Source organism: Furipterus horrens, unplaced genomic scaffold (assembly GCF_987537825.1).
Source record: "Furipterus horrens unplaced genomic scaffold, mFurHor1.1.pri manual_scaffold_3, whole genome shotgun sequence".
Classification (NCBI taxonomy): Eukaryota; Metazoa; Chordata; class Mammalia; order Chiroptera; family Furipteridae; genus Furipterus; species Furipterus horrens.
The window spans coordinates 104,739,179-104,751,752 of NW_028327173.1; the positions used below are offsets into that span (position 1 = coordinate 104,739,179).

General features: G+C 53.2%; 1 protein-coding gene across 11 annotated transcripts in view; it reads right to left on the reverse strand.

Annotated features, from left to right (window-relative positions):
• LINGO1 (leucine rich repeat and Ig domain containing 1) overlaps positions 1–12,574 on the reverse strand; it is a 245,622-nt gene that overhangs the window by 130,939 nt on the left and 102,109 nt on the right. The window contains exon 1 of one of the 11 annotated variants that reach the window (XM_090269963.1): positions 9,958–10,018. The exons of 9 other annotated variants lie outside the window; for them this stretch is intronic. In XM_090269963.1, the coding sequence (XP_090126089.1) occupies position 9,958 (1 nt within the window). In that variant the 5' untranslated portion in view covers positions 9,959–10,018. Of the gene's footprint in view, positions 1–9,957; positions 10,019–12,574 lie in introns of those variants that run through there. One more of the 11 variants, XM_090269962.1, reaches the window with a different exon arrangement.

Below are 12,574 nucleotides of genomic sequence, written 5' to 3' on the forward strand. Positions count from 1 at the left end.
AGTGCTTTTTCTACCCAGACCTCTGGCTGCCAGGATGTTCTCTCCTCTCAGTGCCCCACCAGCCAGCAGAGACGAGGGTCAGATAGGCCCTAAGCCCCCTCCCTCATCCAGGAAGGCCACAGGAGTTGGCAGAAACTCAGGAAGCCCTCCTGTTTTGGGACCCTCTGCCCCGGGAAAGCCCTAACTTGGGGTTAATTTTAGACCTCTTCTCAACCTGAACAATTGAAGAACTTCTCTGGATCCTCCCTGGCATAATGGGGCCACAGGGCTGAACTGTTCACCCTCCCCAGCGCAGCTGAGGCCCCCTGGCCAAGGGCAGTGGAGCATGACATTGGGAGAGACTCTGCAGCTGAACGCAGACGTGCCCTGGGAGAAGGCCCCCACGCATGGCTCATCCTTTCAGGTGAAGCCCTGTTCTTCTCAAACACAAGACTAGACAGTGTAGGGATCCCCTTTAGAGGTGGTGGCTCCCTGTTCGTATCCTGGCTCTGTATCCTATCAGGGTAGTCTTTCAGATTCGTCATCTGTAAAATGGGGATAATAATATACCAATCATGTGATTGTGATCACTAAGGTTCTGAGATCCTTGCTTTCTTCCCTGGGATGTCCTCCAAACACCTCCCAGGGCCCTTATCTTCCCCCAAGCCCTCTCCTCCCCGTCAGCGCTCTCCCTCTATGAAGGTCTCCACCACTGACCCAGCTGTGCAGACCAAAAACCTGGGAGCTCTGTGGTCCTTCCTCCACTGTCCTCCCCATCCAGCTCAGCACTGTGTCCCCAGTTCCTGGAACTTAGTAGGTGCTCAATAAATAGTAATCCTCCCTGAGGTTCATCACTCAGGAGCAAACTGCAGAGTCCACCCTTCCTACTTCCCTAGCCAGTCCTAGAAGCCATATCCAGAGTTTCAGAAGAGGACTTGCTGGACACAGACACCCAAAAAAGACATGGCTCTGCCTGCCTGGTCAGTGCCCATGCCTGCTGTACCCCTTCTGATGCTCCAGAAAAGAGGGAGAAGAAAAATTCTAGCTTGCCCCTCTGATTGTACCCATCTCAATGCTGGGCTCTGCCGGGTCAGCCATTTGTCAGGTAGGTACACCCCCTGCAGTGGGCCATGCTCAGGATAACTTGACCTCAGGAGTTGGGAGTGTCCGGGAAGGGCTGGGTCTCACACACAGCATTCATGGACTTGAATCTTGGAATTAAACCACTGTGACGTCTCCTAGAAGTGCTGGCAGAGCAGGGAGTCAGATGGCATCCATCCCCTGGCATTTCGGGTCCTCAGCATCTCCCAGCTTGACTCCTCTAACCTTCTCCCACATGGTCCCTCCCAGAAACCCAGATTCTCACGTTCCTGACTGTAGGCCACAGACATCAGTCACACCTTTTATGTTTGCCAAAGCTATTTCCTCTGACCCTCACCATCTCTATCCAGATTTCACCCTAACCTAGTCCCACTTCTCGAGAAGCATTCCCAGACGGGGGGCTCCTACAGCAGCAGGACTCTGTTCCCACCCCTGTTTCCCCAGAGCGGTACCAGCACCCCTGGAACAGTGGATGGAGCCCCAGTGAGTGAGATATAAAGTGCTGGCGGCAAACCATGGCCATGTGTGTGGTGAGAGCCCAGCCCCTCCCATTCCTTAGCCAGATGGTGCCCATCCCCTGCTGGGCCTGGGAACAGACTTCAGGGAGGAGGAAGAAGAAGGAGGAGGAGACACCTTCTGCCCTCAGATGAGCCTCAATTTTTGAGGCAGGAAGGGTCCCTGCCTCCAGAAGTCGTGGTCTGATGAAGAAGGCCTAGCCATGAGGTACAATCCTCCTACCGTTCAACCACTGAATAAATCTGCACCAGGCACTGCTTGGGCACTAAGGGCACCAGGATGACATACCCCAGACAGTTCTCTGTGCGACTCCTGGGAGAGACGGCCACACAAATAGAATTCTTTCAACCTTGCCTGTTCGAGACCTCCTAGGTCCTGAACTGGGTGCAGGTGAGAGGAAGGAGAACTCGGTGGCAGCAGTCTGGGGTTGAAAAGCACACAGTAGGGCACCTAGACCAGAGAGGGAGGGCCCAGGGATGCTGGAGACAGACATCCCAGAGGAATAGCGTCTCAGGGAGATGCAGTGAGCTACACAAAGGCCAGAGGAGGGGTGTGGTGGCAGGGAGGGTGTGGGGGAGACTGGTACTAAACCTCGGGTACTCTGTCCTGCCACTCTGGAGCCTCCTCCCATATATGCACCCAACTCCTGACCACTAGGTCTGTGGAAACTGACCAGAGGAAGCTGGTCTATCCCCATAGCTGTCCTACTGCTGGCTTAGCAGCCCGCCTCCTGAAAGGGCCTGGTTCTGATGGTGACACTGGCATTTCCCCTAACTGTGGCCCACCTAACTAGCCAGCGGAGACCACGTGGTACAGGGAGCCCAGCACAAGGCCAAAAGCCGAGAAGGTCAGGATGGAAAAAGATGCCCCATAGAGCGCATCTCCAGTAAGGGGCACCCTGATGGCTGCTCTTCTACTCCCACCCAGTCCCCACACATGCTGATGGCCTCAGGGGAGGGCAAGGCTTGAGGAGTGGCCCCAGCTGTGCCCATGGCTAAGACAGGGACCATAAAAAGGGAAGCAGTCATCACTGCCAGCACCCAGTACATGCACATACACAACCCCCTGGGCCCTGGGTATGGGGACAGGGGACAGGAGGGGTACCACACCTACTCGGGGACACTGAGGGATACTGGGAAGCCATTCTTCATGTCACTCGAGTGGCCATTTGGTCCAGCATTATGCAGAGACAGAGAAAGAAGCCCCATGGCCAGCCGCTCTTAGGGAAGGGGAAGAAGCACTCACTCCCCAGTATGCACCGAAGGCCAGGCGTCCCACATCTGGAGCCACAGCCCACGCTCACCATGACCCTTGAAGCAGAAACAACCCTGACTATTCTGCAGGCAAGAAAACTTAGCTCGGAAAGGTCACGTGACCTGCCCAAGGTCAAAGGGACAGGAAAAGGGGAGTTTAAAATCAGGTCAGCCGTGGGGCAACTGGGGTTTAGCCACACACAAAGGAAACCTCCTGAAAGACTGGAGAGAAACCTTGATCCCAAGAAGCTGAGCTGGTGTCCCTTTTCAGGACGCTGCTGGGGAGGACAAGGCAAGCGGCTGAGGCCAGGGTCCCCTCCATCCATGATTTTCTGACCACTGGGCAAGCTCCGCCAGCCTTCAGGAGGATGGGCTTGGGCTGGGCAGACCCTGAGCATGGCTGGGGGAAGGCTCTGGCCATCCAAGCATGGGCACCAGTCTGAGGCTGCCACCCCAGCCCCGGCACTCAGCCACTCTTCTCTCTCTGTGGAGCAAATGACCTCCTGGACCCACCAACAGAGAGGATCGTGCCCAGGTCCCAGAGGAAAGGGACCAGAGAGGAGTGAGCAGGGGAAAGGAGCTCAGCTCCACTGGCCAGACTGGCTGCCGGTGAACCCTGTCCACGGTTCTGAGGGTGGTAGGCACCAGCTCATCCAGAGCCTCTGTCTTATGCAAGAAAATTACAGTTCTTCCTAGGTAATGAGATGTCTTTTAAAGGCCACTCAAGAGAAATTTCCTTTAATGAGATGAAGGGGTTATGGCATTCCACATCAAGATGGCTGGTAGTAGGTGAGACCCAGATTGAGTCCTGGAGTGGAAAAACGGGTGTTCCATATCTGAAGGCAAGAAGAGTGGGGGGAGGGACACCACACCCGGGGAAGTAAGAGAGACACTCTGCCAGAAAAGTTCCTGCAACACCAGCAGACACCCCTGAACAGGAGATGAGGGCACAGGAGGCTGACAGAGCTGGGGCTGGAGAGGAGGACCCATGGGGTGAAGTCACAGGGTGGAAGTCTGGCCTCAGGAGGAGGAGAGTGACACTGAACTGTGTCCCCCAGATTCAGGTCTGCCTGGAACCTCAGAATGTGACTTTATTCAGAAACAGGGTGATTAGTAATTGCAGATACAATGAATTAGGATGAGGTCATACTGGATTAGGACACGTTTTGATCCAATGACTAGTATCTATAAGAAGAGGGAAATTTGGACACAGACACACTAACGTGGAACGACACGCTGTGAAGATGAAGGTGGGGCTTGGAATGATGCATATAAGGCAAGAAATGCCAAAGAATCACCAGAATCACCCAAAGCAGGAAGAGGCAAAAAGTTCCTCCCCTAGAACCTTCACAGAGAGCACAGCCCCGCTAGACCTAGATTTAAGACTTCTAGCCTCAAGCACTGTGATAAAAACAAATTTCTGTTGTTTTATTTTGCCAGGTTTACAGTGATCTGTTACAGCAGACGTAGAAAATTAATACAATGACCATTCCAACAACTGCAACTATCCAGCAATAAAAAAAACCCAGCAGCATCAAAAGACAGTGAGCACCCCACCCACAGAGGCACACAGACAAAGCTGGGTGTGTCCCCTTCCCCCAGGTCTCTGAACAGCCGAGATGCAAGTTCACACTTGGTCCCCAACCTGCCCCCGCTGTAAGCAGTTCAGAGAGCTGGACAGGACAGCAGCGTCGTTCACACGAGTCAGGGCCAGCAACAGGCCTGGGATCCTGGAGTCCCAGTCACCAGTCTGGGGCTCTTTCAGGCTCACTCCCCTGAGTCTTAACTGATGTTTCTTCCTTGTCTCTAGACTCAACTGCAGTTCAATGTCCAGGAAGGCAGAAAAAACCCCACCGTCCATAGACGCAGCTGATCCAGACTGAAAGTGCTGTCACTGCCTAAAGCCTTGCCCAACTCTAACAGAAAGCTTCCGAGCGGCACTGATGGCCTCCATGTTTGTGTCCTGGTGCAGTCACCAGCCTCTCAGCATTCAACTAAGGGAACTAAATGCAAAGCCCTTAGCGCAATGAGAAGGGGGAGGGTAAAAACCAGGGGCAGGCAGGACCCATCATCTACTCAAGGACCCAGAGTCCATGCAGATCAGACCACCAGCAAGACCCCATGGGGTGTCCCCAGACCAAGTGTGACCTCTGGCTGGGCATCCTGGGCCCTCTCCTGGGGCCCCCTCAGGAGCAGCTTGACCTGGAAGGAAAGGAAGAAAGAGTGTGGATGAGGGAGAGAAGCAGTTCCTTTGCCTCCTCCAGCTCCTTCCAGGCCTCTGGGCCCTGAAGGCTGTTCCTCATCCCCACCTGAGCCTGGGTACTCAACTCCACCCATCTGCCCCAGGAACTGGATAACTGCTCTGAGGTCCCAGCCAGGCAGCAAGACCCTAATGCTGGTTAATTGGTACAGCACAGCCCCGGCATGAGAAGAGCAGCACTGAAGTCAGCTCGTGTGACTTGTCCAGTGGGAACAATGGGCCACCCAGCCTGTGGAGAGTCGGGGCTCTTCCTAATTAGGTGTTACTTTGAACACAGAGACATCAGATTAATGAGGTTTATAGCACTCAGTTTCATGGCCTGGCAGGCTGCCTCTGTTCTCTGATCTCAGTTTGATGGCAAAACCTTGTTCTCTAAATCAAAGGTTCTCCCCAAACTCTGCTTTCTGATGCACCTGGGGTTCCTGCTTGACTTCTCTGCCAAGGAGCTAAAGTCTTCGTTCTGGTGCCAGCTCTAGTTTCAATGAAGAAGACTGAACAGGCCTATGGCACCTCCCATAGCCCACCTGGGAGGCAGCAAGGAGTAGCTGGGCTAGCCCCATTGTGCTAGCTGGCTGACTCAGGGTCACAGGTGAGCCAGTCAACTGCACCCTGAAGCCAGCACCCTCCCCCTACCCCTGCCTACAGGCCCCCCCTGCCTCAGCAATTGGTGGCTTGGGCACACTGGGCCACAGAGAATCCCCTGGACAATTTCCCATCGTCGACATCTGTTCACCAGCCTCAGGAGCATCTGGTTCACCTGTCCCAGAGAAGACTAAGACATCTCAGGACCCAGCCTGCATACCTGGCCTTTCCACCTCTGTTGCTCTAGTGGACACCCCTCTCATCCCTCTCTGGGACTTGGCTCACACAGCTCCCCTCCCCTTTGAAAACTCACACCATCCTTCAAAACCCATCTTCACCCTTGTTTCTCCTTCTCCATCTGTCACCAGACCTTTCTTTCATTCTTTGAGATCTTTCAGCCCCAAATCCCTGTCACCTTGAGCAATTGTTTCTTGACCTATATTCTATTGTTTAATGTTACCACCTTTGCTTGTATTTTGTCCTTTCTCCCCTATGAGACTGTGGTACAGGGACAGGAACAGTGTCTGTGTCACCTCTGTGTCCCCCACAGCAAAGACTGTCTGATAAAGATTCTGACCTCCCTTGGCACTCTGGGAGACACAGGGAGAGAAAATTCCATTCTCTCTGGCCACTTCCTCTTGTCCACAGAAGGCTTGCGTCTCCCTTTGCACCTCAGCCTTGATTGTCCTCTAGGTGACTTTGCCATGTTAGGGGTGGCCAGCACTGGGTGTCTCCATTCACTGACCTCCTGCCTCCAGTAACCTTTGGCATCCATTTCCTCCAGCCCCTACCCCAGGCATGGCCTGGCCCTCATCTCTACCACAGAACAATGCTGGGCCAGAACTCCCAGGCCAGCCCCAGCCTTCCTCTGCCTCCTCTCAGCCCCCTTGCCTCAATTCTTTCACCAAACTGAGTACTTCACACCTCCCTCTCTCAATCACTGCTCTTCTCCCATTTCCTAGCTTGGGCTCCACAGTCCATCAGTATAATTAACCCCTCAAATGACTTGACCCCCTCTCCCTTGGCAATACTTCCATGAAACCTGGATAAATCCAACCAGCACCCTCTTGGCACCCATAGCTTGTCTGCGCTCCTCATACCTTCCATTTCCATCTGAGTTGTCGTCACTCTCAACTGAGGAATGTCAACCTCCTCACCTGCCCCATGCACATTCTAGAAGCCCACCTGCTCTGCCCATGTCCCCTCTTCCCTCCTCAGAAGGGGCCATGCTGCGTGTCAAAGATCAGGTGCACCACCTGGACTCTGAACCCATCTCCTCTGTTCCAGGAGCTGGCTCCCACTACTGTGCCGTCTTTCAGCATCACCCGTCTTGCCCTCTCTACTGGGCCCCTCAACCTTTCCATAAGCAAACAATCATGCCCTGGTATCTCCTGTCCTTAAAAAATCCTCTCCCTTAATTATGCTGCATTAAAAAAAATTTCTATCTCAGAAAGTTCTACACTGTATGATTCCACCTATGTAACAGTCACTAAATAACAGAACTACAGAGATGGAGGACAAAGGAGAGGTAGCTGGTGGGAAGGCCAGTGTGGGAGGGAGGGATATGTGGTAGCACAGGAAGCCTCATGGTGTTGGAACAGTCCTGCGCTTTGACTGTGGTGGTTACACAAAGCCACACTCGTGACACAATGACACAGAGATGGATACATGCACACACACGAGTGCATGTATAACTGGGAATCTGAATGAGGTCTGTGGACTGTATCCGTGTGGATTGTGACCTGGTCTGATCTCATCCTGGTGACACAAGACATTCCCACTGAGGACCGCTGGGGAGGGGCCTGGGACGTGCCTGTACATCCCTCAGAGATTTCCTGTGACTCTTCCCCTCCAGCCACCACTTCATTTCTCTTCCCCTCTACACAAAATTTCCAGGAAGAGTCAATGACACCATTTCTCCATTTCCTCTTCTCAGCCCACTTTAAACTATATTTTGTCCACCCCCTCACAACAGTTCTCTTGTCCCAGCCCCTCATGCATCTCCGCACCCCCTCATAGCAGCAACTGTGGTGACCTGGCCCTCCCTGTTGGAAACGTCTCTGCTTCTGAGATGCCACACCATCCTGGCTTTCCTCACTTTCCCTGAATGTACCCCGTCAGCCTCCTGCACTGGCTTTTCCCCACCATCAACTCTCCATGTTGGTGCCCTTGGCCCTCTCCTTCCACCACCTACATCTCTTCCTGGGCAACCTGCACCAAGTCTAAAAACACCACCTACAGTTGCTGGCCCCTGTGTCTCCATCCACTGCTCAGCCCTCTCCCTGAGCTCCAGGCTTGTACACCCAACTTACAATGAACATCTCTGCTCCAGGAGGCAGAAGAACAAACTCCTGTCTGATCCGAATCCTCAGCCTCCACTGTCCTCCCATTTCAAGTCAGGAAATGAGCAGTCTTCCTTGCCTCCTTCACATCCCACCCCACTCACCAACTTCTGCCTCCAGGACAGGTCTGCAGTCATCTGCCTCTCTCCATCCCCATGGCTGCCATTTGGCCCAAGCCTCCATCACTTCTGCCTCACCCCATTCCCCCTCTTGGCCCCTCCTGCACCGTCCAGAAAGATCTTTTAAAAGCATGAAGCAGATGAGACACCCCGTATTTAACCCACCAGTAGCTGGTCACTGCCCCTTGGAAAACATCTCAGCCCCCCACTCAGCCTGAGTCCCATGCAAATATCCTCACATGAGGCTTCCTCCCATTACACAGCCTCCTTTTCCCCACACAGGGCCCTCCCACAGGTGCTCCCTCCCATCACTACATCATTAGCAATTTTAAATTCCCTCTTTGCCTTTATTTTGTTAGCGTCTGCCTCATCCAGCACCTAGTGCATAGTAGGCACTCAACAATGCTGGCTGAGTGAGTGCACAAGCCCTCCCTCATCTGCTCCTCCAGCAGTGTCCTCTCTGCCACCTGACGGGGCTGGCTCGCCTGGGCACAAGGGAAGGCGCACATGTCTATAAACCCACATGCTCCACTCTCCCCCAAACAGTAACTGATACCCAGATGACTCAACATGACAATTTCCCCACATCTTGTTGGCAGCTGCTTCTAGCAGTAAAAGTTTGCTGCTTTATGGCCCCAAGAAGACATCTGTTTAAATGCTCTGGGAACCAAACACTCGGGGCTGAGCACTGTCCCAGACTCTTCCCTGGGTGCCCGTGATGACCTGGCTCGCGGGGCCTCGCACTCCAGGGCTGGGTGCTCCAGCACACTGCAGGTGCTCAGTGTGGGGCACTTCCATTCCTTTCACACGTCAGTGGGACACTGGAGGAAATGGTGCAGCCTACTGCACCCACACGGACAGGATGTGGCTGAGGGAGGGTGGGGTGGATGAGGGGTGAGTTATGCCAACCAGATTTGGGCCTGCCCTGAATATCATTGTTAGAATGGGTGGAATCATACAAAAATATCAAACTATCCTGAAAGGTAGGTAACTCCATCACCAGAGATGTCTGCGCAGAGCAGGGCATATCAGGGAGGGACTGAACTGGCTACTATTCTCCAGGTTCACAGTGCTGGGACTTGAGCCATGAGTGGAATAGAGCTTCAGTGTCAAACACACACAAGTTCAAATCCCACCTCTGCCATTGACAGCTTGGGTGACCCTGAGTAAGTCACATATCAGGGTCCAGATGCAGTTTCCTCATTTCCACAGAGAGGTAACATATATAAGATATCTGTATGCAGTAGGTACCTACTAAACATCAGCCTCTCTGCTTCCCTCTGAATCAATGTAAACACCTCCATCTGGGCCTTCACACTCTCTGAATATCCTTCCTGCTTTTCCCCAGTAGGTTCCCAGGTCCATCCTCTTGTCTGTCTATCTGAGGCCTAGTGTTGGTACCACCTCCTCCAGGAAGCCACCCATGGCTGCTCTGATGGACACTGGGCTCCTCCTCACTTACAATTTGTGGAACACACCAGGTGCATCTCTGGTATCTCATGGTCAGTGAGTCGGGGCAGGGGATCATGTTGTACATGAGTGATTGTCTTACAATAATGACAGCAAACATTCACATTGCATTGACATGTACCAGGCACCTTAGAGGCAAATAACTCATTTAGTCTGTACAACAAAGTTAGGAGGAAGGAACAATCCTCATCTCTATTTTACAGATGGGGAACTGATGCCCAGAGAAGTTAAGTGGCTTACCCAAGGTCACACAGCAGTAAATGACAAAGTCAGATTTGCACCCAAGCATTGCAGTCCCAGAGTCTGTGCTCTTAACCCCAACCTGTACCACTCACTCTTCCTTTCAATGCAGATGTGGTTTCCCACGATGAGCCCTTTCACAAGTCCTGCAGAGGATCAGGAGCCATCCTAAGTGAACAACAGTGGTGGTAGTGAACACTTGAAAGCTATATGGCCCTATTAACCAATGTTACCTCAATAAATTTAACAACAACAACAAAAACGGTAGTGGTGCTTCATGACTCTAGAGGCCAAGACACATGCAGAAACACACACACACACACACACACAGAGGCATTAGTTAACACATGCAGATGTATGTACACAAAGGAAGAACGAGGCATTGAGCAACCACTACCAGTCCTCCTCTCCCCAAGCCACCATGGGCAGGGAGGAAGTGGGGAAACCTCAGGCACTGCCCACTGCTGCCCTCCAGTCTGTCCCAGATACAAAATTCAAATCCTTGTCTGCCCATGTGTTAAGACCCCTTTGTATAGATGGTGACCTGGAGGCTCAGAGAAGATCAAGTATTTTCCTTAGGTCACAGAACAGGTCAAGGCAAAACTGGGCCAATGCCCTGGCCTAGGAAGTTCCCAACAAATGCTTTCTCACACCATCCCGGGTCCCCTCCACAACCCCCAATTCCAAACATCTTCTCTACTTGCTTTGATCAGGACAGAAATAAATAGAGATGAAGAGAGAACAAGAGGGAGGGGAAACAAAAGCAAGTAGGAGAGGGACCCAGGGGAAGAGAGGAGAGAAGGAACAGGAGAAGTCTGAGCAGAGAGCAGCAGGGCCCTGGCTCAGTGACCAGCTCACCGGGCTCCTCACAGAGCAAGGCAGGGGTTAACTCTGCTGTGGAGCAGAAAATGAGGTTCCAGTTATTAGCTGATTTATTGCTCTGTCCTCAATCTGAGCTCAGGTCCTGGAAGGAAATGTTCCGCTCAAAAGCACTAAGTGTCTTCAAAGAGTAGAGGCATTAAAAATTGAAATCATAAAACAGACATGTAAATATAGTGGAGGTGAGAGGGGCAGCCACATAGCGTGTTGCAGTGGAGGCGGTAGGCCCAGGTCCCAGCTGACCTAGACAAGAGCCAACTGTGTCTACCGAGGGGCGGGGGGTTCCTGCCTGGAAGAGGTGCCTGGCATCACTCAGGGCAACCGGAACCGCTCCGTTAGCCCTCCACGTCTCAGCAGTCGGAATTGCCCTGTCTTTGAAAACTCAATTCCCTCTTGGCAGAGGGTCATAAGCTCAGCCAAGGAGCCTGTCAGATAACAGGGGAGACGGCTGGGAGGGGAGAAAGATGGGCGTGTAGCTGACTTCTACCTTAGCAGCTGGTTGGTGGGAAGAGGAAGGGGCAGGCCTGGGAGCGGGCCAGGCTGCTGCTCCACTGAAGAGGTAGTCCCAGCAGACAGGCCCCCAGTCCAAAGCCCTCCTCAGCATTGCTCAGACCCCACTACACATCTGGGGTTTGGTTCCAACATGTGGGGAAGGGTCCACCCCAGCTGGGCCTCCTTGGCACATCTGAGCAGTGGAGACACAGGGTAGGTCACAAAGTCCATGCTCTCCTCATGCATGGGCTGGGGGCCCAGCATGCTGGAAAGCCGGCTTGTTAGAAGATACATACTCACTGGCACCGAGAGAGATGGTGCCATCCCTCCCAAGGGTGCTGGCTCCCAGCAGGGGCCAGGGCTCACATCTGCCTCGTCAGCACCTGCTTAGAGAGCCACCCTGTTCCAGGGCCTAGGGAGTGGCCTTGCCAGGTCCCTCAGCAGCACATACAGACCTACATGGGAAGACATGTGTGTGAACACGCAGGGGAACTACTGGGTTGCAGCACCCCAACACATATATGTTAAACAGCCACATGTACACACACCTATGACCATAGGTGTGTGTACACAGGAGCACTCCACGCATGCATATATACGTACACAACCACATGCCTGCATATACCCATGTGTGTGTGCAGAGGCATATGCCAGCACTTGTACACATGTACAGGCACATACCACGTGTACATACATGCCCATCAGTGTATACACGCCTGACATGTGTTTATGCTCATATGCATACATGTGTGAGTGCCCATACCCATGTGCACAGGCAAGCCTCTGGACTCCAGTATCAGGCCCCTAAGATGTGGGCCAGAAGCTACTGCAAAGGGTTGTCATGAGAGGTACAGGGGTACAGGGAGCCTCTAGCATCTCTTCCTCTGGCTGTGGGGACTCCTTAGCCAGAGCGGTCATGAAGGTGGCCAAGGCCAAGGGACTATGGCCTGGGCTCTGTCCCTTCCCCAGACCATGGCTCCAGGCTGTATGACCTTGGACAAGCCCCTGCCCCTCTTGGTCCACATGCTCTGCGGGCTACAGGAGCCTCCCTGACGGCAACAGCCTCTTCTTCAACCAGATGACATATTAAAAAAAGAACCCCTCAACTTATTTCCTCTTTTGGGGGCAGCAAGAGAGACCAGGGCTAGACTGGGATTGGAGGGGAGCAGGAGATAGACAAGGCGCCGGGCTGTGTTTGGCAGGTGGGGCTTGGGTTGACAGAACAGAATTGGAGCCAAAGCCCTTAGTCAATGAGGAGTGCAGCCAGAGGGGGACAGTGACCTTGGCCTGGGAGGGGCATACAGCATATTGCTAGAGTCTCAAGGAGGAGGGGGTAGCAGG